The sequence below is a fragment of the Sceloporus occidentalis genome, unplaced genomic scaffold, assembly GCF_023333645.1.
Source record: "Sceloporus occidentalis isolate IW3139 unplaced genomic scaffold, rSceOcc1.0.p SCAF_1, whole genome shotgun sequence".
NCBI classification, from domain to species: domain Eukaryota; kingdom Metazoa; phylum Chordata; class Lepidosauria; order Squamata; family Phrynosomatidae; genus Sceloporus; species Sceloporus occidentalis.
Genome location: NW_028316981.1, coordinates 308529277 through 308553244, shown reverse-complemented (window position 1 = coordinate 308553244; position 23968 = coordinate 308529277). Strand labels below are relative to the sequence as shown.

At 43.0% G+C, this 23968-nt stretch overlaps 1 protein-coding gene across 1 annotated transcript; it reads left to right on the top strand.

Annotated features, from left to right (window-relative positions):
- Positions 1–2314: 2314 nt before the first annotated feature.
- LOC149324216 (E3 ubiquitin-protein ligase ARK2C-like) lies at positions 2315–23058 on the top strand. The gene is made up of 7 exons (XM_089497786.1): positions 2315–2547; positions 3122–3247; positions 7083–7212; positions 9343–9447; positions 16877–16972; positions 20181–20287; positions 22819–23058. The coding sequence occupies exons 1-7, from the start codon at positions 2372–2374 to the stop codon at positions 22934–22936; spliced, it is 858 nt and encodes a 285-aa protein (XP_089353912.1). The 5' UTR covers positions 2315–2371; the 3' UTR covers positions 22937–23058.
- Positions 23059–23968: the final 910 nt, after the last annotated feature.

Sequence of the window (23968 nt, the reverse complement as noted above, 5' to 3'; positions counted from 1 at the left end):
CACTTAACATTGCTACGCAAAGGTAAAAAAAATTACAGAGGGAAGGGTGCTAAACACCCCAAACACGACAATCAGCAACTTCAATATGAAGGCCATTTCACTGCATTGGTAGTGGACTGAAATGGGAAAGGTAAAACCTCCCCTTCCTGAACTGCACAATCCCAATCTTTATCCCCCCCCCCCCCACACTGCTATTTCAAAGAGAAAAAAGACATGTTAAATGCAACCATGTGTTCAGTGAATATATAATAATAATAATAATAATAATAATAATACGTTTTATTTATAGACCGCTATTCCGCAATGATCATAGCGGTGTACAGTGAAAATTGTAATACAATACAAAAGTGGTTTTCTCATATATTTGTCCTTGTTCTGACTCATTCAGAAGACTCATTTGGCTGCTTCAGTAAGGGAGTACTCAGGCAGCATATAGCTGCCTGAGGAAATACCTATGTTTGCAGCTATTTCTTTTGGACTCCAGCTCCCAGAATCCCCAGGCCAGCATCACCAGTGGCCTTGTTAAGTTGGAATTTGGGGAGTTGTAGGAGCCAGCATGGTGGCGTGGTTTTGTAACTGGAGACCAGGGTTCGAAATCTGGCTCAACCATGTAAACCCACTGGATGATCTTGGGCAAGTCACGCTTTCTCAGCTTCAGCAGATGGCAATGGCCATCACTCTCTGAAGAAACGTGCTGAGAAAAAACCTATTATAGGGTTGCCTTAGGGTCCCCATAAAGCAGAAATTACTTTGAAGGCACCCAACAATAACAACAAAATTAAAAAATCTAGCAGATTAAATCCAGTTGTTAGTCTGAACTAGGCATTTATATATGTGGGGTTTACATAAGCGTTAACTCACCAGATCTCTGTTGATTCAATGGGCCTGCTATAATTGGGACCAACAATGTGCCCAAACTCTGCCTTCAACTATATCCAACAGTGGAAGGAAAGCTCCTTAGAGTAAGAATAAGCATGTTTTGGGCAGACAAGAGTACATTTCCATCTGTGAAATGGTCACAGCCAAGGTGAAGAAGGAGTGAGGCAGACTGAATCAAGAACCTTGCTCTCTGCCTTCCCTCACATTATAGAATCTCAGTGTGTCACTATGATAACTGGTGGTGAATCTGATTTGGAATCCAGCTTTTAAAGTTCAACTTTTTTGGAACTTTAGTTCAAATTTTAAAGGAACCAACCAAAGTTATCAACCTCATCCCCCCAAAGTGGGCTCATCACCGTGGGACCTCCTTGAATAACCAGACCAGAACTTGGACTGGATTCAGCATCCCACCAACATGCCTCCAGCCACCACTGTTGGTACGGTAGTGCTGTTGGAGTACAGTGTCAATGCTTGTGCTATGGAGTTAGGAGTAAGGAGGGGGTGCCTTCCTCATAGCTGCATTGATTATCTCTATGGCCATTTGGTCAGTGTAAATGGGAAGAGGTCGTTTCCTATCTCCTCCCACTCTACTAACCGTTAAGAGTTTTAGAACTCTTTGTTCTGAGTGCACTCTCCTTCCCACCGTTGTCCAAGATGGATGCAGGCTGTTCATCAGGGTGTTTTTCTTCTTATCCGCACGCATGAGGATCAGCTCTAGGGATTCTTGCACTAAGTATAGTTTTCTTTTACTGATTTACTGAGTATATATCTGAGCTTCTGGTAAATAAACGGGACACATAGGTAAGGTAAAAATAAGATTTACTTTATGGTTATGAAGTATTAATCTAGCGTCTAGGAAAGTTAATAATCAGTAAAAGAAAACTATACTTAGTGCAAGGATTCCTAGAGCTGATCCTCATGCGTGCAGATAAGAGGAAAAACACCCTCTGAGGAACAGCTACTGCTGCTGTGCTTAATATATGAATATCAGATTTTACCCACTACCAAAATTTTATATAATGTCCAAAAGGAGCCCTGGTGGCACAGTGGTTAAATACAGGTACTGCAGCCACAAGGTTGTGAGTTCGATCTCAGGGCTCCAAAGTTGATTCAGGCTTCCATCCTTTCATAAAATGTGTACCCAGCTTGTTGGGGGCAATTGGCTTACAAATTGTAAGCCTCTTAGAGAGTGCTTAAGTTCACTATGAAGCAGTATAGAAATGTACATGCTATTGTTTTCCAACAAGTTCATCTTTAGCTTTTAGGACTGTGCACGCATCAGCCTGGCACCAAGGAAGAGGAATATGGCCTTCCTCTGCCTAGTTGCATCCCTAACCAGCCTTCTGCCTCTTTTCTTTTCCCTTTCTCTTTTTCAGGCGCTCCTTTTCAAAGGTCTCAGCATCCTCATGCTACCTCCTGCCGGCACTTCCATTTGGGCCCCCAGCCTCAGATTTCTGCAGACTTCCCCCTGCCTCACGCTGTCCAGCCTCACATGGCAACCACTCACCAGCACAGTGGCCCGCTGCACCCATCCTTACCGCCTCTGCCTGCCCTGCCATTCCAGGATGTGACGGGACCCTCTTTCCTACCTCAGGCCCTTCACCAGCAATACCTCCTCCAGCAACAGCTCCTTGAAGCCCAACACCGCAGACTCATGCCTCATCCCAGGTGAGTCTTCAGTGGAGTGGCCAGTCCCAGATCCTGAGATTTCTGGACCAAAATCTGAGGACTGGCCTTAATGGTGATGCCATTAAGTATTATCTACAGCAGGGATATGAACTGTGTATTCCTCCAGATGTAGGATTGCACTTCTCAGCGTTCCTCACTGCTGGCTTTGCTGGCTAGGGCTGCTCAGAGTTGCAGTCGAACAACATCTGGAGGACTGCATGATTCTCAAATCAAGTTTGGTGAGACAAGTATTCTGAACTATTTGTTCAGGTGGCTTCCTGCACTCCTGGAGATTTCAGTCTACCACTTCATCCCATTTCATCCTAAGTCAACAGTCTGTCCGAAATGGGGTTATTATTAGTGTGGCCTTTGTGCAGAATTCTGAATTGTGTAGGTGCAGAACATGAGCTTTTCCAGAGCTTATTGAAGTTACTTTTCTGGTATGACAGCTCTGAGAATCCCCAAGCTACATGTGTATTGGCCATGCTAGGTGGTAGATTCTGAGAGCTGTAGTCCAAAAATCTCACTTGCCCAAACTCTGGCCTTTACTCCTCTTTCTCCCTCAACCTTGCAGGCGGACTCAGGAGCGTATGTCTGTCCAACCTCATCGGTTACATCCAAGCTTCGAATTTGGCCATCAACTTCAGACTCCTCAACCTGTGGGACCCCAGCCCAGATACTTAGCTGAAGGAACAGACTGGTAAGATATTCCTTACTTCAAAATACTGGGAATGAAACATTAACATGACATATCTGCCTGAGGTGTGGTCCTTCCTATTCTACCATGGATCTTCTGAGTATAGAAAGGCTCTTATTCTGTTCATCATCAGCATTTTCCCCAATTATCCTTTCCTCCTTTTCCTTTCTAAACCAGTCTAACCTTTCAGTACCAGCATTTTCAGTGCCATTTTATATGTCCCCACTTGCATATATGTCAACATTTCACAGCTGAAAACCAAAACAAGCAATGCGGGAGAGGTTGCAGCAGTGTGATCTTGCTTGAGTCTACTGGGAAGGGCAAGATTCCACCACTTTTCTCCATCCTGTTGAGTTGAGTGCAACCTACTTCATTCAAGCTATGAATTCTAAATTTCGACAAATTTCACATCTTTACCCCTAGTGGGACCCTACTTTCACTAGTTCATTCAGCGGGGAAGCAATACCATAATGACCAGTCTGGTGTCACCATTTTAATTTCTCAATAATACCAATTTTTCCAGAAGTTCTGGGAGATTTAAATACTGGCTCCATGCCACAAGCCGTCTTGGATGAAGCCGATTTTCTTGATCCATTTCAAACGGACTTCAGGACCGGGTATGGGGTGGAGACTGCCATGGTCGCTTTAACTGATTACCTTCGTCTAGCCATTGACAGAGGGAGCTTGACCCTGTTGGTGTTGCTGGACCTCTCAGCGGCATTTGATACAGTAGATCACGATATCCTTCTGGAACGCCTGAGAGAGTTAGGAATTGGAGGCACTGCTTTGCAGTGGTTCCGCTCCTTCCTCTCGGGCAGGTTCCAGAGGGTGATGCTCGGGGACAGTCGCTCTTCAAAAATAGAGCTTAATTGTGGTGTCCCTCAAGGCGCCATCCTGTCCCCGATGCTATTTACCATCTATATGAAGCCGCTGGCAGAAATCATCCGTGGATATGGGGCTGGGTGTTATCAATATGCTGATGACACCCAAATATATTTCTCCATGTCCCGGTCATCAGCGACAACGACAGATGGTATCTCTCCCCTCAACCAGTGTCTTCAGGCAGTAATGGATTGGATGAGGGAAAACAAGCTCAAGTTGAATCCAGACAAAATGGAGGTACTTACGGTAGGGGCCCCCAAACCAGGGATTGGGCTGCAACCTCCAGTCCTAGAGGGGCTCACGCTCTCCTCGAAGGACTGTGTTCTCAGTCTGGGGGTGCTTCTTGATCCGTTGCTTCAGATGAGGAATCAGGTGAACGCGACGGTCAGGAGCGCCTGCTATCAGCTTCGGCTGATATGCCAGCTGCGCCCTTTCCTGGAACAGGGTGACCTCGAAACTGTAGTACATGCTCTGGTAACCTCAAGACTTGATTTTTGCAATGCGCTCTACATGGGGCTACCCTTGTGCCTAGTCTGGAAACTCCAGTTAGTACAGAATATGGCAGCCAGGTTGGTCACAGGAACAGCAAGGAGTGACCATATAACACCAATACTGAAGTCACTCCACTGGCTGCCAATTAGTTTCCGGTGTTGGTTATCACCTTTAAAGCCCTACATGGCTTGGGCCCAACCTATCTGAGGGATCGCCTGCTTCCATATAATCCGCCCCGTACACTCAGGTCCTCTGGGAGAAATTTATTACAGCCCTTAAAGACCAGGTTGACGGCGACCTCCCAGAGGACATTCTCTGCAGCCACTCCCAATTTATGGAATGGCCTGCCAGACGAGATCCGTCAAATTACCAATCTAGAGAGCTTTAAAAAAGCCATTAAAACGGATCTCTTCCGGCAGGCCTTCCCAGAATAAAATGCTCGGCCACAAATAAGACTTCCCATCCAGCGAACTCTGCCTATGATGATTTTTATTTAGCTCTTAGTTTTTAATCTTACATTGTTTAATCTTGTTTTAAGGGGGTATTATGTATATATGGATGTATTTTAACCTGTTGTACGCTGCTTTGATTGCCTGGCAAAAAGCGGGATAGAAATTAAAAAATTATTATTATTATTATTACATATCACAAGGGAACCTAGTCAAGTATCTGCAATGACACTAGGGACCTTGTGAATTTTTGAGCATTCTATACACTGGGAGCCTAGAAAGTAAGTCTTTATATAGCCAGAATTTGGAAAAGTTACTTTAAAAAACTTTTGCAAGCACCTCAATTTCTAACACCACAGCACATAGACATTGAAATCTTTCTGTAGTTTTTAAGATTAACAGCTCTTGGAATTCTCCAGCCAGCATGGTCAGCAGTGATTGTGTTGTCTATGGGATTCTGGGATTTGTCTAAAAGACTGGCTTTTTCAATATGTAATCAGAGATAAAGTGTAAAAATGTTGGATAAATTAAAATGTCTCAAAGGACATTTTCTTTGTTCTTGACGTCATGGCAAAAATAACTCCTCCCTTGCCCTACAAGCAAATTCTAAAGGAGAAATGCTAGAAGTTAAGGTTTGAGGCTGATGAACCTGTTCAGATTGGAATCCCCAAGAGTCTTCCACAAAAAGGTGGACTGGATCTGTCTGCTTATGAGAGTAGTCAAGGGTACCCACCAGGCCAAATTAGATAGGACACTGGCAGTCATATTTATTGTTCATGTGTCTGCCCTTTTTCTGATACAAAACATGGTGCTTTAGCATTGGCGTTATTCACCCTGTCCTATCCTGTATAAACTTTCTGCTGAAGGTGCAGACTACTATTTATACATGGAACAGGCTCAAGGATGAATGACATGGTTGGATTTAACATCCAGTCCTTTTATAGTCTTATCACTGGGGCAGGAGGAGCTTCTATAACATGTGTTGAGGAAGCTTTTGCTCTCTGGATTTCAACTCCCATAAGCCATAGCCATCATGATCAATAGTCAAGGGCTGTAGGACTTGTAGGGCAATGTGTTTGGAGGACCAGAGGTTCCCCATCTCTGTTATGTAACCACCTGAAGGACAGATAGGACATCTTCTGACTTATGTACTTCTTGGATCTTTCAGGTTCTGTCCTACTCTGTTCTAACCAGGTTCATGTGGATAGAGGTTGTCATCAGAAGAAATATTCATATAGCTCTTACATACCAATCTCTGAGGCTTAGGACAAATGGATAAAAAAAGATTATTTTAGTATAAACACGGTACCCATCTCCTTGGACCCAGAACTCTACACACACTCTCTTGCCTGACCATCATGGCCTACTCAAGTGACTCAAAAGCTATAAACATTAAAAGCACAAAGTACAAGGAATACAGTCTGGTGGTGGTGGCAGTTCTACACAGAATCTTAGCCTAGATAGTCAGGAAAGGAAGAACAGCTGGCATCCTGTTCTGTATTTATAGAATGGTAAACCAGGGTTCTGATCATGCAACTTTTGAGATTCGTTTTCACAGTATTAAAGGGTGAACATGACCACAAAAGCCTACCTCTTAAGCCAGGCAGTGTCCCAACTGAAGGATTTCCAAGGCACTGCAGATCTCCCAATTGCAGGATGCACTGAGACACGCAGCTGCATTAGGAACCAGGGTATTTCCTCAGCTGGCTGTTCCCAGTGTGCCCCATGACCAGAAGAGTGTTGCAGTCATTATTTCCCAGCACTCTTGATATGTGTTGACTCAGAAACCCATCACTTGAGACACTGGCTTAAGAGATAGGTTTTAGGGAGAAGGTTGAAGGAGCTGTGGCAATGGAGCTCTCACACCGTAGCTCCTGGTGCAAGATCCAAGCCTATAGATAACAGCAGCTGATCATAACAAAATGAACAACAATATGATAAACAAGAATGAAGTTATTTGAAAATGATGGTGTATCTAACTGTCATATTGTGTGATTTTCGTTTTATCCTTCCAGGGATCTCAGTGTCGATGCTGGCCTGACTCACAACCAGTTCCAGGTCAGGCCAGTTCCACAGCATTATCAGCATTACTTAGCTACACAAAGGATGCATCACTTTCTACGAAACACATCATCAACGCAGATGGTAAGCAAAGGGATGGTGGTGGTTCTAAGGGACTGTTTGATATTGGGACTGGACAAACAGTGAACCATGGATCAGTGGTAAAGCACATGATTTATATACCTCAAGAAGGCCTCACGTTCTAACCCAGCAAAATCGTCATGGGGTTGTCCTGTCAGAGAAATCCAGGAGAATCACTGCCAGTCACAGTAGACAGTAGACTTTATCACATGGAGGGAAATCGGGGGGTGGGGGTGGGAGGTTCAAACAGACATTAGCCCGTGAAAATTTTGCGATTGTTGTGAAGATTTTTACACACATTGCGATTAAAGAGGACTTATCCCGGCAACAAACAGGTAATAACCAAAAACAAATAATTCACGGTGAAATCCCCTTAATGATTTGTTGCTGGTTATTACCTGTTTATTGCCAAGATAAGCCTTCTTTAATCATGATGTCATGTACATGTTCAATGCGATCACATGATTTTCATGGGCTAATGTTCATTTAAATCACCGCTTTTCCCTGCTTTCCCTCATGTGATAAAGTCCAGTGGCAGGCTGCATGGGCAATTTCCTTTGTCTCATTCTGAAACTGGACTGATAGGATGAGAAATGCTACTGGAACTCTAACTTCCTAGCTCAGAAATGCAAAAGTGAGTCACTCTCTGCTTAGTATGAGATAGGCATTGCAACCCTGAAAGTCCTTTTTTGGCTTAAATTGTAATCTGAGATGGAAAATAAACCTCTCTCCTATCTAATTTCAAATCTCCTTCTTTCACCTCATCTTCCTGAACGGGTGAAATGGTAGAGAAAGGGAGGGGAGACTTGGAATGTTCCTATGAAAAACATGGAAAAACTTTTTCTGCAAATAATAATAATATTTATTTATTTATTTATTTATACCCCGCTCTTCAGCCAAGGCTTTCAGAGTGGCTTACAATTTGTTAATTAGACATTTCCCTGCCCTCAGGCTTACACTCTAAAGAGACAAGACACAAGAGGAGAAGCGAATGACAGTAAGGAAGGGGAAAAGTCCAGTGGATCTGCTCTCTCTTGGAGGCCTATTGGAGCTGGCTTGCCTTGCTCTCCTTCAAGACGGTGGATAGAACGGGGTTGGGGTAGTTGGAAAAAAAGTAACTTTTCTGAACTTTGTACCTGCGATTGAGAACTATGCAAGACGAGGGTGGGAAATTTAAGCTGAGATCCTACATCATGTTCAATAGTCTACATCCACACTGACCTAGTGGAGATGTGGTCGCTGTACACCCTTCTTCTGCTAAATATTCACACTGAGCAACTGACTGCATACCTGTAAATGTACTAACAATTTCTGCAAGTACAATTAATCAAGTAGCACACTGAAGGCACAGATGAGTACTTACGCACCATCCCCAATTGTGCAGCTTGATGTGCAACAATTACACTTGTGGAACTCCACTTACAACTGTGAAGTGAACACAGCTATTAAGCTATGGTCACCAAAGTATAATTGCATGCGTAAGGCGCCTTACATGTGCATAAAGCACCAAGAATGCAAGTGTTACTTTCCCCAGGAGTACTAATCCACTTTCCCAAGGGAAGCACAACACATATAAAAAATTAGCATTTTAGAAGGAGAGTTAAGCTAGAAGCTTCTGCCTGAAGTGTTAGTTTTCTGTGTGGAGGTGTTTTTGTTTTGCTTTGTTTTAACATGGGGGAGAATTCAGTCAAATAATTCCTCCATCTGCCATTTGAAGTGGTACAGTCCAGGAACGGTTTTAACACACAATCTGCTATTTGTGTAGACCAGGCCTGAGTCACTGTCTGAGAGAAGACAGTCAAAATATAGGCGTCTATCAACCCTGTCACCTGCTTTCTTGTTAAGAGCTGCTGGCACTGTGGGAGGCATTCTGTCTGAATGGATAATCTGACAGATTTCACATGAAAAAGGAATGTTTGCTACAGCTGATAGATTTCTTTCCCATGCATGCTTGAAGAAACATCCATCACAAGTTTGCACCCCAATATCTATGTCAAAAGAATTTTTGCTGTCTCGAATAATGCAGTAATTGAGTTTATTAATCATTTTTTCAAAGGGCAATAATAATAATCTTGACAGGGAAAAGAGAAGGAATCGAACTCTAAAATATTGTTTCTTCACATTATCTCACAGGTTGTTCATGAAATTAGAAACTACCCATATCCTCAGCTTCAGCTGCTTGCTCTTCAGGGACTGAATCCAAACAGACACACTTCTGCTGTGAGGGAAAGTTATGAAGTAAGTTTTACCAGTTCTAATGCGTCATCTCATTGGTCTCACTGATCCCTTTGTCACTATTGGTTAATTAAAGCATTATGTGTGTTTAGCATTTTATTATTTTTGGGGGAGGATTAGTACAAATTAATGATCACAATCTGTTGTTGTTGTGCTTGCAGACAGGAACTTTCTAGGAAATTTACAGTATGCCAGCCTAGCTGGAAGTTGTGAGAACATAACTATGCTTGACATCCTGTAAGCAAGACTTTAGACATCGTAAATATTGCAATTCATATTTGTGGTTGTGACACCATTGCTATGACCACAAATACCCCCAAAATGCACTCTAGAAGCCAAGCAGCACCACACAGAGTTCTGAGGCACCGGAGAGTAGGATGCTACTCTCCAACCCTCTCCTGCCAGTGAAGCATGGTGCAAAAAGAAGTTGTGACAGGAACACATGCCATCATTCAGTGCTCCACTATTCAACACCTCAGATTCCGTTCAGTTTGTGTGAGGTTGTTTTTTTGGAGGGGTGTCAAAGCAGAAGGCGTAGCTAAGACCTCTACAATGTTTAATGTCAAGTTTGACCATGCAGGATCTCAGCCAATATTTTCAGATATTGCACAAAGCAATATCCACCTGCTCCTTGTACAGTGTTCTCCTCCCCAGGTGCACAGTGGCAGGGAGATGGCACCCAGACTAGTGGTGTTGCTGAGATTGGTGTCACACTGGGGGGGGGGGGGGGGAGACTGCCTTGCCTTGCCCCCCTCAGCTGCCCGCCTGCCTGATTATACACCTGCCCTCCCCGGAAAGGCCTTCAGAATATGGCATGGCTGCTTGGCTGGACCCTGAAGGTGCCCCCTCCTCCAGCAGCCATTGCTGCTGAGGGGAGAGGTTCTGAGGCCTCTGGAGGGCCCATCTACAGTCTGGTGAGGCTGAAGGGCAAGCAGGAAAGGGGGGCAATGCCCTTCCTCACTTGCTAGTAGCTGCAGTAGTCTGTCACCCAGTGCCTTCTGCACTCCCCTAGTGACACCTCTGACCCAGACTCCAACCCAAAGAATTACAAGTGCCACAGAGTGCTCCCTAGCTGCCATTTCATAGTTGGAGGAAAGGGCCAAGCATCTCCCTCCCAGCTCTCTGACATACACACATTGGTGTAGTTTGATGTTCCAGTAGTCCCATAGGATCTCAGCCTTAGTCTTGTTTGTTTGTTTAATTCTATTCTGCTTTTCTCACAAAATGAAACCCAAGGAAGCTTAAAGTGTGGCGGTAAAAACAAAATGCAACTAAAACCATATATAATGCCAACTTAAACCATTAAATCAGCAATCCTAATAAAATTAATTTTGAAACATTTTACAACAAGTTAAAAACATCATAAAAATGAAAGTCTAACACCTCTGCCCAGCCTGTTAAAAGTTGGAGGTCTGTCTAAATGGAAAAGTATTGTTGGGTGATGAAAAGACAGTAGAACTTCTCTTAGAGGGGCATTCCATAGTTGGGGAGCAGTCCAATACAGGAGAAAACAAACAAACTAGTAGGTGTACTATAAATCACTAAGTCACACTGTAAATAAATACAACAATACTATAATATTTTTCTAAATGAATATTTTTTACTGGATTTTTTACTTGTAAGCTAAAGATGACCTAAAATATGGAAGCATAGAATAGCGCAGGGGTAGGCAACCTTTTTGAGCTGGGGGCCGGGTTAGTGTCCCCCAGACAACGGGGGGGGGGGGGCGAAGCCCAAAAATAAATAATTAAATAATTAAATAATATAGGACAACATTTTCAAAAAACATTAAAAATGGAGGACATGTGAAAAAATTTGATGATTTTTAAAAAATGTTTGGGCATTATTCCTAGACAGATGGCAGAAATGGACTTCCCTTTCTGGCCACCACCACCCTCATTCCAAACAGCACATTTGGGCATTGAACATGGCTTTACTTAAGATGGCCTCTTGCATATTTCAGAGGCTTATTGCATAACCAAACTCTTTGGGTTTCACACTGAACATGGGTTCACATGGCTATGCATATTGAACATGTCAAGGTGGTTTCACAGTTCTTGCACCAAGTGTACTTCTCAGGAGTGTGTACTTGGTCAAGGGACTGTGGTTTTTCTTCACTGCGCATCAGTTTGTAAAAATCACAGCAATTTACATTGGCCGTGCTTCTGAAGCTGGCTCATATCAATATCACCATTAAAGAACCAAAAACACACAGAAAAGGCACTTTGGAAAGTCACACTCTCTGGGCTTCAGAAACAGTGTGTGCATGCCTCTCAAGCTGACTCATATCATCATCATCATCATCATCATCATCATCATCATCATCATCATCATCACACTATCACTGTCAAAACAAGGGAGACTTGTTAGCATTAAAAGCACCCAAAACACACTTTGGAAGGTGACACTCTCTCGGCTTCAGAAACAGTGCCTGCATGCCTCTCAAGCTGACTCATATCATCATCATCATCATCATCATCATCATCACCATCACCACACTATCACTGTCAAACCAAGGGAGACTTGTTAGCATTAAAAGCACCCAAAATAAAAAATTTAAAAACCTTGAGGCCTCTGGCCGCTCACCACCTCTTCCTTCCTCCTCTTCCTCCTCCTCCTTCTGCTCCCCCTCCTCCTCCTCTTCCTCCTCCTCCTTCTGCTCTCCCTCCTTCTCCTCTCCCTCCTCTTCCTCCTCCTCCTTCTGCTCCTTCTACTCCCCCTCCTCCTCTTCCTCCTCTTCTTTCTTCTCCTCCTCCCCCTCCTCCTCTTCCTCCTCCCCCCTCCTCCATGTGCCGCGCGGCCTGGGGGAGGGGCAGAGGAGGCAGAGAAGAAGGAGGTGGGCGGCGTGGGCCCATGCAGGGAGGCAGGGAGGGTGGCGCAGGCCCGTGCAGGGTGGCAGGGAAGGCGGCACGGGGCTTCCCCCTTTGCCTCCTCTGCCCCAGGCCGCGCAGCCCTCCTCTTCCTCCTCCGCGTGGAGGAGGAGGAGGAGGGCAGCGCGGTCAAGCGGCCCAGGAGGAGGAGGAGGAGGAGGAGGAGGTGGCAGCGGTAGCGGCGGCAGGACCCAGCTGGGGCCGGTCCTGCCGCCTCCGTGGGCCGCCTCTGGCCCGTGGGCCAGGGGTTGCCGACCCCTGGAATAGCCTATTGGAATCATATCCTCATGAACTATAATCCAGAATAGAATGTTATAGTAATACTGAAGAAGACATTTGAGTTGAAACGGCCACAAATACTCCAGAGGTAGCTGTCTGCTACCAGAGATAGTAATGTTTCTAATATTTATGCTACCATTGCTTCAGTCACTTGTTACTACTACCACCCTGAGTGTCTACAGTTTTATAACATCAGCCCAGCAAAATCTTTGCAAGTTGATTGATTGGTGCTACCAGAGATTTATTGTGCTTCACCAGGACACTGCCATTTGTGTTATTGAACTTGCATTATTGGAATACTCATCCTCATTATCAATCATGGACTAAATAGAAGATAAATAGAAGAATTAGTCTTTGCAGCATTGTACATCCTTGCAGGGTGTTTTTTGTTTAGGATTTTTCAATTATATTTTTCTTATCATATAATAATGGTATTATCAATTTATGTTCATTCAAATCAAGTAATTAGACATACATATTCATTTAGAAAAATATTATAGATTGTTGTATTTATTTACAGTGGGACTTAGTGATTTATAGTACACCTACTAGTTTGTTTGTTTTCTCCTGTATTGGATTAGTTACTGTGTAAGCCTTCTGTATAGTTTGGGAGCAGCCACTAAGAAGGTCCTATCAGCTATCTTCATCCTTCAGAGTCCCAGGCTAGTCCCAGATTTCTCTTTTTTTTCGAATGAACACATAGTGTCTGTGCAACTGAAGTTATCATTCCAATGGTGATAATTCGCACCTCCCACAAAGTTCTCAAATCTGAGGCTAGCCATCCATAAATGACCATGTGTAATTTAATGCTCTGGGTTCTTTTCAGCAAAAGCCTTATCATTATTGCCACAAAGATATCTATGTATTAGACATGGCACGATGTCAACCATACTGATGATTTCTGGTGGACTACCTCATTTCTATAGGAATCCTATGGTTGGCTGTCAGTAGGAGAACAATGGACCTAATCCCAGATTTGTGTTTTCATTTGAATAAATACACAGTGTCTATGCAATTGAAGTTACTATTCCAAATTCCAACCCAAGTGGCAACTAATACCATCCACACCAAGTTGGATAGGGCAGGCATAGATGTCTCTGGGATATTACGTTTGTTCATTGGCATCTTTAAAATCAATATGAAAATACAATGGTGCCAGTACTATCAATACCAAAAAAGTATTTTACAGAAAGATTGCCACAAAATACAGTTGGCCCTCTGTTTTTGTGGGGGATCCATTCCAGATCCCCCCTTGTGAAACTATTCAAGCCCCATAGGCTTTAATGGGGCGCATGTTTGTGAATGCGCGCAGGGCGCATGCCACAGGAGCAAACCCCATTAAAAATAACTGAGGTCACCCCTCAATGAATATTCCAGACCGTGGACCTGAAGTCCATGAGAAATGAGGGGTGACTGTATTTTGCAGAAATATGTCCTAATTGCAAATCCAAAATTTGTGCAAATGAAATTTTGCACAAAGAAAGTAAGGCTTTGAAAGCACAGCAGAATTGGGTTTTGCCATGCTTGGAGACAGTACCATGGACTGGACTGACCTATGGCCTGAACCACCAGGCAGGACTGAAGTTTTCATTCTTATGTTTGACATTGCCCCCCTCCCTTGGAAGTTTCCATTCTTTTCTATGGATTGCATTTTTGTGGCAAAGTCTAGGGCTGTTGCCAGACTGCAGAATTAATGCAGTTTGACACCCCTTTAACTGTCATGGATCCATCCTATGTAATCCTGTGATTTGTAGTTTGTTGTGGCACCAGAGTTCTTTGACAGGGAAGGCTAAGCATCTCACAAAACTACAAATCCAATAATTCCACAGTGCAAAGCCATGACAGTTAAAAGAGTGTCAAATTGCATTAATTCTGCAGTGTAGATGCAGCCTTTATGTCATGATAAAAATACATAAAAACTCTTGTTATGTGCTGAGACAGCCCACAACATCATCCTAACACCCATTGTTACGGCTGCTGCCACAGTCCACCTTCTTGTCATGTTTAACGTTGACAGGTTTTCAAAATAGCAATAAGAGACAGTCAAAATTCATGACACAAAGGGCTGACAGTCAGGAAGTAGTTATTAACAAGATAGTGTTCTACCAAAACACCAGGTAAAAGTATTGATTTCAGCTAAGATGGCCATGTATTTCGCTGTAAAATCAACACATTGTCCACATTAATAAATTAGGTGATGGCACATTTCTATCTTTATGAATTTTTATCTTTTTGAAGGGACCACACTCCAAAATACAGGATTTGGGGGACATCTTGTTAGCCTATCTGAAAGGCAAAGCTTTCATAAGGGGTGTCCCTTATAATAAAGGGCAGCTTCCAGTCATATAAGTGACAAGCTTTCCAGCCCTCAAATAAGGGATATCCCTGGTAATAAGGGACATCTGGCAACCCTAGTCACTTCTCAGACCTAATCTGCATTTCAGAAATAATGCAGTTTAACACCGTTTTGTATTCCTCATCACCTTGTACAGATGTGAGAACTGGACAGTGAAGAAAGCAGATAGAAAGAAAACCAGCTCATTAGAGATTTGGCCCTAGACAAGAGTGCTGAGAATACCTGGGCAAGCTGAAAGGACAAACAAATGGGTCTTGGAACAAATAAAAACTGAACTCTCCCTGGAAGCCAAGATGACCAAGTTCAGGTTATTGTACATTGGCCACATCATGAGAATGCATGACTTACTGGAAAAAACAATAATGCTAGGAAAGGTGGAAGGCAGCAGAAAAAGAGGAAGACAACACACCAGATGGCTAAACTCAATCAGGAAGGTCATGGGCTTGAATTTGCAGGACCTAAGCTGAGCTGTTAAGGATAGGATGGCTTGAAGATGTCTCATCCACAGGGTCACCATCAGTTGAGGTCAATTCAAAGGCAGCTAACATAAACAACACTGTATTAACTGCCATAGCTCCATGCAATGTAATTCTTGAATTTGTTGTTTGTTGTGGCATCAGATTGCTCTGGCAGAAAAGACTAAATATCTCAAAAAAACTACAAATCCCAAAATCCCATAGCAAGGAGCCATGGTAGTTAATGTGCTGTCAAACGACATTATTTTTGAAGTTCAGATTAGATCTAAGACTTGGAGGGCTTTGTGTAGAACAGTACAAGGTACATCAGAGCTGGAGAGTTCCCAAATGTGTTCCTGGCCCAGGCTGATTCCTAATACCCCAGAGGACAGGATCAAAATTCAAGATGACCTGAATAGACTAGAAAGCTGGGCCAATGCTAACAAAATGAAATTCAACACGGAGAAATGTAAGGGCGGAAAAATGAAATGTACAGATATAGGATGGGTGATACCTGGCTGAATGAGACTACATGTGAAAGTGATCTTGGAGTCCAAGTAACCACAAGATGAACATGAGTCGAGAGTGCGATGCAGCAGCTAAAAAGGCCAATGCAATTTTAGGTTACATCAATAAAAGTATAGTGTCTAGATCATGGGAAGTAATAGTGCCACTCTATACTGCTTTGGTCAGGCCCCAGCTGGAATATTGTGTCCAGTTCTGGGCACCACAATTTAAAAAGGATGTTGAGAAACTGGAGCGTGTCCAAAGGAGGACGACTAAAATAGTGAAGGGTCTGGAAACTATGTCCTACGATGAATGACTGAGGGAGCTGGGTATGTTTAGCCTGGAGAAGAGAAGGTTAAGAGGTGATATGATAGCCCTGTTTAAATACTTAAAGGGATGTCATATTGAGGAGGGAGCAAGCTTGTTTTTTGCTGCTCCAGAGACTAGGACCCGGAGCAATGGATGCAAGCTTCAGGAAAAGAGATTCCACCTCAACATTAGGAGGAACTTCCTGACAGTAAGGGCTGTTCAACAGTGGAACACACTCCCTCAGAGTGTAGTGGGATCTCCCTCCTTGGAGGTCTTTAAACAGAGGCTGGATGGCCATCTGTTGGGGATGCTTTGATTTGGATTTCCTGCATGGCAGGGGGTTGGACTGGATGGCCCTTGCAGTCTCTTCCAACTCTATTATTCTATGATTCTATATGACATCCCACAAAATGCCTGCCTCTGAGGGCCCCTGAGATCCAGGATTTGGACATTAGTTGGGTCTGGACAGCTTTGCATAACAGCAGTCTCTCTCTGGAGAGACAGAGGCTCTGGTGTCCACGTCTTCCTGAGGTGGCCACCTCACTGTCCCTAACAGGAAAGCCAGTCTTCTGTTAGGTCACTCTGTTCTTGGCAGAAGATCTTTCAGTAGCCTCATGTTCATGTCTGGTTTGTTTGCTTTTCCTCTCTACTTTCAGGAGCTCTTGCAACTGGAAGACAGGTTGGGAAGTGTGAACAGGGGAGCTGTCCAAAATACTATTGAACGGTTCACTTTCCCACACAAGTACAAAAAGGTAAGGCTTTGAAAACCACACCTGTCTTCCAGAACTGTGATTGGGAGTTCTCTTCAGTGTTCTCTGAAGCACCAGGCAGGAGTAGAAGGTTTATGTGTTTCTTTAATGCTCCCCACCTCCATGACCTGTTCCATTCACCTATGTGGGGAGGGCAGTTTTGCAAGAATATGGGTGGCTGTGTGAAGCCACTGGGTGACCTTGGGCATGGAAGGAAGATAAGTCCAATTGGAGAGGTGGAATTTTACAATGACATACAAACCATAAAACCAATGCCAGCACTGGTGCATTTGATCTAGCCTCCTGTTTCTAACTATAAACAATCAAATGCTTCTGGAATGCCCACAGAGTGGGCAAAGAGTAGATATGTCAATCTTATTTCATGCTCGTACACAACAGCAACAACAACAACAAATCCAAAAGATTTCCTCCAACTTGATGAGATTAGGATAGATTTTGCAGATTTATGGTTATGTTTTGCATTTTCAGGACTGTTGTGTCTTGAAATACGTTGTGAAGATATTTTTGCAACTACACAAAATATTTTTTTGGGACAGTCATCCACCCCTTTTTGTTATTGCTATGGCTGAGATATATATAGTGCTGGTCTTTTTATTTTCATGCGCAGGGGAAACAATCTCTCATGGCAACTGACAGTTTTTTAAAACAGTAGTAGTGTCTCAGTGTCTCAAGACACATTTTCTACATTGGGATGCAAATGTTTGATAATATTCTTTACATCCATAACATAAATCTTGCATTCTGTTAGACAGTTACATTGTTGTAAAGCTAGGTTATGACCTAGTAACAGGTACAATGTCATAACTGGTAACCTTTTAATGGGTACAGGTTGTGTCTCCCTTATTTGAAATTCCAAAATCCAAAATATTTCAAAAATCAAAATGGAAGGCTAAGATAGTGACACCTTTACTTTCTGATGGTTTGGTGTACATAAACTTTGTTTCATGCGCAAAATTATTACAGATATTGTATAAAATTACCATCAGGCTATGTGTATAAAGTGTATATAAAACACAAATGAATTTTATGTTTAGTCTTGGGTCCCATCTCCAAGATATCTCATTATGCATACACAAATATTCCAAACTGTAAAAAAATCCAAAACTGAAAACACTTCTGGTCCCAAGGATTTCTGATAAAGGAGACTCAACCTGTATTCTTGTTCACCATCATGGCACCATTACCATGACAGCAAATGTTCCCAATCTCCCCCCCCCCCCCCCAAATTCCGTAAAATCCAAGCATCCATACTGAGAAAATGAGTTGCCTCCAGTGACATCTAACCAATGAGCTGTGACAGGATCCCACAAGTGTTCCTGGTTCTTCACATAATTCTGTTGCTTGTTGGCAGAAGGGTGCTGGATGTATCACCTTTCAGCACTACACTTGTGAACATCACAGAAGTCCCTAACTTGGTACAGCTGCCCAGCTTTCAAGGTGGGTTTGGGGGCTGGATGACAGAGCATAGCTACGCTAAAGTGGCTACATGTCTAGTGCAAGATCCTGGACACTGTTTGTAGTCAAGGAAACTGGTTGTCCAAGATACACTGCTTCTGAGCACGGGTGCTGTGACTCTTTTGTGGCATCCACCATGCGAAACTGATTGCCCCATCTCTATCCCTGGTCATATTTACAGTTTTATTTTTATTTATTTTTATTGATACATTTCAAATTATTTCCTTCTGACTTTGTTTTGGAAATTGCTTTGAAATTTTCTGGGGAAATGGAAAGTGTTATATGAATTTTCTTAAGATAAAAATGATCATATTTAGCAAGCATGGGTAATAGTCATTGGTGTACCTATTTTCCTCCACTTCCTGTATCAGTTTGTTGGATGTTTTTAATGTCATCTGAGGCCAGGATCATTCCCCTATGCCTTGTGGTGGCCAATTCCAAACTTAAATATCATGTTGCATGAACAAATTCCTCCTTTTGGTGTACTCCAAATATTATGTCCATTTCACATGGAATTAGGAAAGTAGAGATAGGCTGAGAGCTTGCATCAGAGATGTAGCTAGGATATCATAGCTATGCTCTATCTGAGCCTTGAAACCCACCTTAAAAGCCAGTCAACCATCCTTAGCGATGTAGCTCTGTGGTGCTGGGTGAGTGGGGTGCTGCAGGACAACTTGACCACATGCTTCCTGCCAGTGAGCAATGGTAAAACAAAGAATTGTGACAAACTCCTTCAGGGTCCGTTTTCTGGTTCTTCACACTGTTGTTCACTGGTGGGAGAAGGCTTGTCATATCATCCTGCAACACCCCATTCACCTGCACCACAAAATGGTTGACTGTCTTTTTAAGTAGCTTTCAGAGACATGGCAATGGTGGCATAATTGCAAATGTAAATATGAAGCAGTTACAAGGTCATAACACTAACTTATGACATCAGAACAGAATAATAACAGGATAGCCAAGTGCCATGTTCTCTGCACGGAGGATGTTTCCTGCACAGGAAACACATTCTTCTGCAACACATTTTGGGGAAAAATCCCACAAGATTAATTTTGCACAGATCAAGTCACAAACTGTGAACAGTCATTGCAAACTGCACAGATTTCTAGGTCTTTCTCACAGCATGGAGAAAAAACAGTGCAATTATTCATTGTTGCTTGTGGGAATGAAATTTTACAAGATGTTACATCTGTATATTGGATAGCCCAGGATTCTAATCTTATGAGAAAAATGTCTTTCGGTCTGCTTTTCCTGCATTGTTTTTTGGTGTGGTTTTTGTATTTGTATGTGCATATGGGTGCATACACAAGTGTATGTTCAAATGTGTAGACCTGAATTAGTTAGAAAGAAAAACAGCAACAGCAGCTTAAACTTTGATTTGAGTTTCCACATTGGCACCCGTGCCAACTGATGACTCGTGAGGAGCATTGTTTCTTCATGCTACAGCTTTTGAGAGCATCAGCAATGCCTCTGACATAGAACCTGTGTGACCTTAAAAGGCTTTTCTCTGGATGAGAGACTGACATGCATCCATCAGCCTCTGCTTTCCACAGGGCAAGTGGAACACTAATTAAACTCGATGCCTGTTCCTCTGCAGAATTTGGAACAGGGCAGGCTGCCTTAGTGTGCACAGTTGGGTGATAATACAACTCTCTTCCATCCTGATTCCTACTCTGCTCTAGGTTTTTCAGTGGTGTCTTTTCTAACAAAGTGATCTCTTTGTCCTTGCTGACAGAGGAGACCACAGGGAAGCAGAACTGAAAAGGAAGATGGGGAGGAGTTGGATACCGATGAGAAATGCACAATCTGTCTCTCAATGCTTGAAGATGGCGAGGATGTGAGGTATAACAATCCCCCAAGGGCTTCTGGCCAAAATTCTACTTATTTTTACCTTTTCTTGAAGAGCTCGTATTCAACCACAAAAGTATGCTCTGTTACATGGATACTGTTATCCTAAAAGGTGTGGGGGGTGGGGGGGGTGGGGGGCGGGGGGGGGATGGGACTTGGGTTCCCCACCAACATTATCAGAACCTTCTTGGTAGTTTGGGGAATTATTAGGTTAAAAGGTTTGGGGAATTATTAGGTTAAATTATTAGGTTAAAAGGAGGGTAAATTCAGTGATCTTTTCACCTGTGTATACCAGTATTAACTGTAGAGGAGACTCTGGTTTTAGTGAATGTAAAGGTTTTATTTAGAAATGTGCAGTGGTGCATGTAAACATACAAAACCACTGTAAGAACCGTACAAGATTAACAAAAAGGAAGGAGTGGAAGGGTGGATGGTGAGAAGCTGGGAATTAGAGGGGGTGATAATTACCAGTCCTGAAGATAGTTGCATGGAAAATGGTTATTGATGCTTCCACACAAAGACTTGATGGGTTTTCTCCAGGATTGATTAAAGGGGATGAATTGGATGATGGCTTTAATTTTAGAATGATCTGGGACAACCCTGAGATAGCAGGACAGGAAGGGTGATTAGGAACACAGTACAGGTTGAAGTAGAAGATGGTTTTCTCCCTTTGTCTCCATTGAAAGAGGAAATGTGAAAAACCTGGGGTGAGATGGAATGGATCAGTAAACCATTTAACTTTTATTCTAGTACTGTCTAAGTCTCCCAGATGTACTTGGGCCAGTGTGCCTACTCACAGATGTAACTTTCTAATGTTCCAGAGTGCTAAAAAACATGTCTGATGCTAGATATCAAATATGACACCCCATAACTGTTAAGAGAGCTGTATGGTATACTAACAATATACAATACCTGGAATCCTGATGGTGTCTTACATATGTGGAAGTTGCTCTTCAGAAGCAGTTGGAAATTTCTGTCCAGCGAACAGTTAGACTGGAAGCTTTCTTCAGTTTCCTGGACTGGAATGTGCACCTTCCAAGGAAGGACCAGAGTTCAAGTTTGCAGTTCCCATTTGCCAAAATGAATTGCCCATGTGGGGCATCTACATTTGGTTGTGGATTCGGTTCCATGTTTGCACATGTGTTCAGTACCACAATTTTGCCACTGAATAGAAGGGAGGTGTAGCACAATCAAAGTGTAACTCCCCATGCAGCACCTTTTGCTGTGAAACTCTACTGTGGGATTTTGGCCATTGCTTCCAAGCATAAGACAAACTGGTGCCCTCCTGATGCTTTGGACCACAGCACTTATCAAACCCAAATAGCTCAATAGTTAGGAATGATGGGAAATTGAAACAAAACCAGGAACCACCAGGTTACCTACCTCTGTAGCCAAAGCTTCTGACCGGTAGTGCCTGTTGACTTCTGTGTCAATGGTGTGGTGAGTCAACTCTGGGTTTTAGTCTAAAGATTAAAGGACCTATCCCAGGTACTGAAGTTTATCCCAAAAATATGATCAGTGCCTTGGATAGCTCTTTTAAAGTTCAGGCTTAGAACCCAGAGTGCACCATTCTACTGATACGGAAACCACCAGCTGCCACAGGTTCTGATGGGAATTACTGGGATGTTGTATATTGTCTTATGGAAATCTGCAGTTTCTCTCCCTGTCACGTTCCAGGCATTCCACTGATTATTCATCAGCATAGAATGATGAGGCCTGCCTGTTCAGCATCTCACTTAAAGATAATCCTAATAGATTCTGCTCCTTGTGGACAAGTGACACATTTCCCCCCACCAAATATGAAGGCTTCAGTTAACACCTCTTTCTAAATTTTCCCAAATTATGTGATATCACCACACAGCTAAAATACCAAACCATTCAGGTGTTGTACTTGATACAGTCCCTAACACTTCTCTTCTTTATGTGCACCTGCATGCAGCAAAATATTTCTGTGGCCCTATGCACATTGTGCTACAACCACAGAACTTTTCTCTTATCTTACTCCCCTCCCTGTTGTAGTCAGCCCCAGCCCTAGACAAGTTTGGGATAGGCAATGGCAACTGGGAAATCAAACAAGGGAAGCGGGATAAGGAACAAAAGGGCAACAGATATTAGAGACCTCTGGTTGCTCATTCCAGTGAGTTAGTATGTCCATGATGAGTGGAGGATTCTGGGTGGTGTGATGCAATAAGTCTTGTTGTTGGGGGGATTTGGAGAGTTGTGACTAAAAATCTAATCTTTTAAAGCTCTGTTGAGATGTTTCACCTTTCTGTTTAAATTATAGCCACTGTTTATAAATTCGCCTCTTTGTATATAGCTAGCATTTGAATGATTTTATGCAAATCTGTGTCCTTTTTTGCTACCATTTTTGGATGATGCTTTACTTCTTTTGCAGTGATTTGTAGGTGGTTGCCTCCCAAGAGAGCTCTTTGGGACAACCAGCTGCAAGGGTCTTGTAAGTTGGCCCCAGGCTCATTCTTAACAACCGAATAGATAATTAAGACCTTGCCATTTATCTCTTCCAGGCGTTTACCTTGCATGCATCTATTTCACCAAGTATGTGTGGATCAGTGGCTAGCGACCAGCAAGAAATGCCCCATCTGTCGAGTGGACATTGAAACACAGCTTGGATCAGACAGCTGAAAAGAGTCAATGTGAGGAGGTGTCCTATCTCTTTTTGGGTCCTTCTTGGGGCATACAGTCCCTGCAGCAAAATGTTTGCCTTCTGAGCCATTTGATTAATTTTGAAGAACGCCTGCAAGCACATTAACAGATTATTATAAAAATAAATAAATGAAGAAGAAGAAGAAGAAGAAGAAGAAGAAGGAGGAGGAGGAGGAGGAGGAGGAAGAGGAGAAGATGATTTGGTGGTTCTTAATGTCTAGAGGAGATAGGTGGAAATCCAAGCAGCCACTGTAGCCGAAACGCATGGGGACGTGGCTGGAACGCCGAGCAGAAAAGAGTTAGTTGTGGAAACAAAGGTACCTAGTGTTCTAGTTCTGGCCTCTCAATCCTGCTTCTCAAAGGGATTGTATATATATACCTCTCAAATAAGTAGAAACACATTAGGGGTTCTTTAGCTATTTCTATGGATGGCTGCTGAAGCATGTGCGCTTAAGAAATGTCGTCTTTTGATGCCCCGTCATCTTGTGGTGGATATGTTGCTGTTACCTAATCTGCACCAAACATTGCATTGGGGTTTTTGAAATGCTTTCCTTTTTCCATAAGATTCCTTACTTTGGTGCCTAGTGAAAATCTCATATATATATATATATGCACATACATGCATGAAGGAGAGGATGAATTCTTTCCTTGCTTTGGTGAAAAGAGGGGGGAAAGTCCTGTTTACACTGAGAAAACAAAAATTAAATCTTTCCCCTCCTTTCTCCCTAGCAGAATGGATTGAAACGGAATCAAGTTTGCAGAGAGAAAGAATGTTAAACACGGGGGTGGGGTTGAGATAATCAGAATGAAATTTGGTTAGGAGGTGAAACGAGAACAGAAAGTCTCTTTCCTGTGTATCTGCTGGTGCTGGATGCATGAATCAGATCACTGTTAGATTGAAGCTTGCTTTAGTCTCCCAGATTTGAATGGTGCACCGCCCAGAAAAAAAGACTACAGCAGGCAGGGGTGGGAACAGTGTGACCCACTGGCTGCATGGGGGCTCCTTGGACA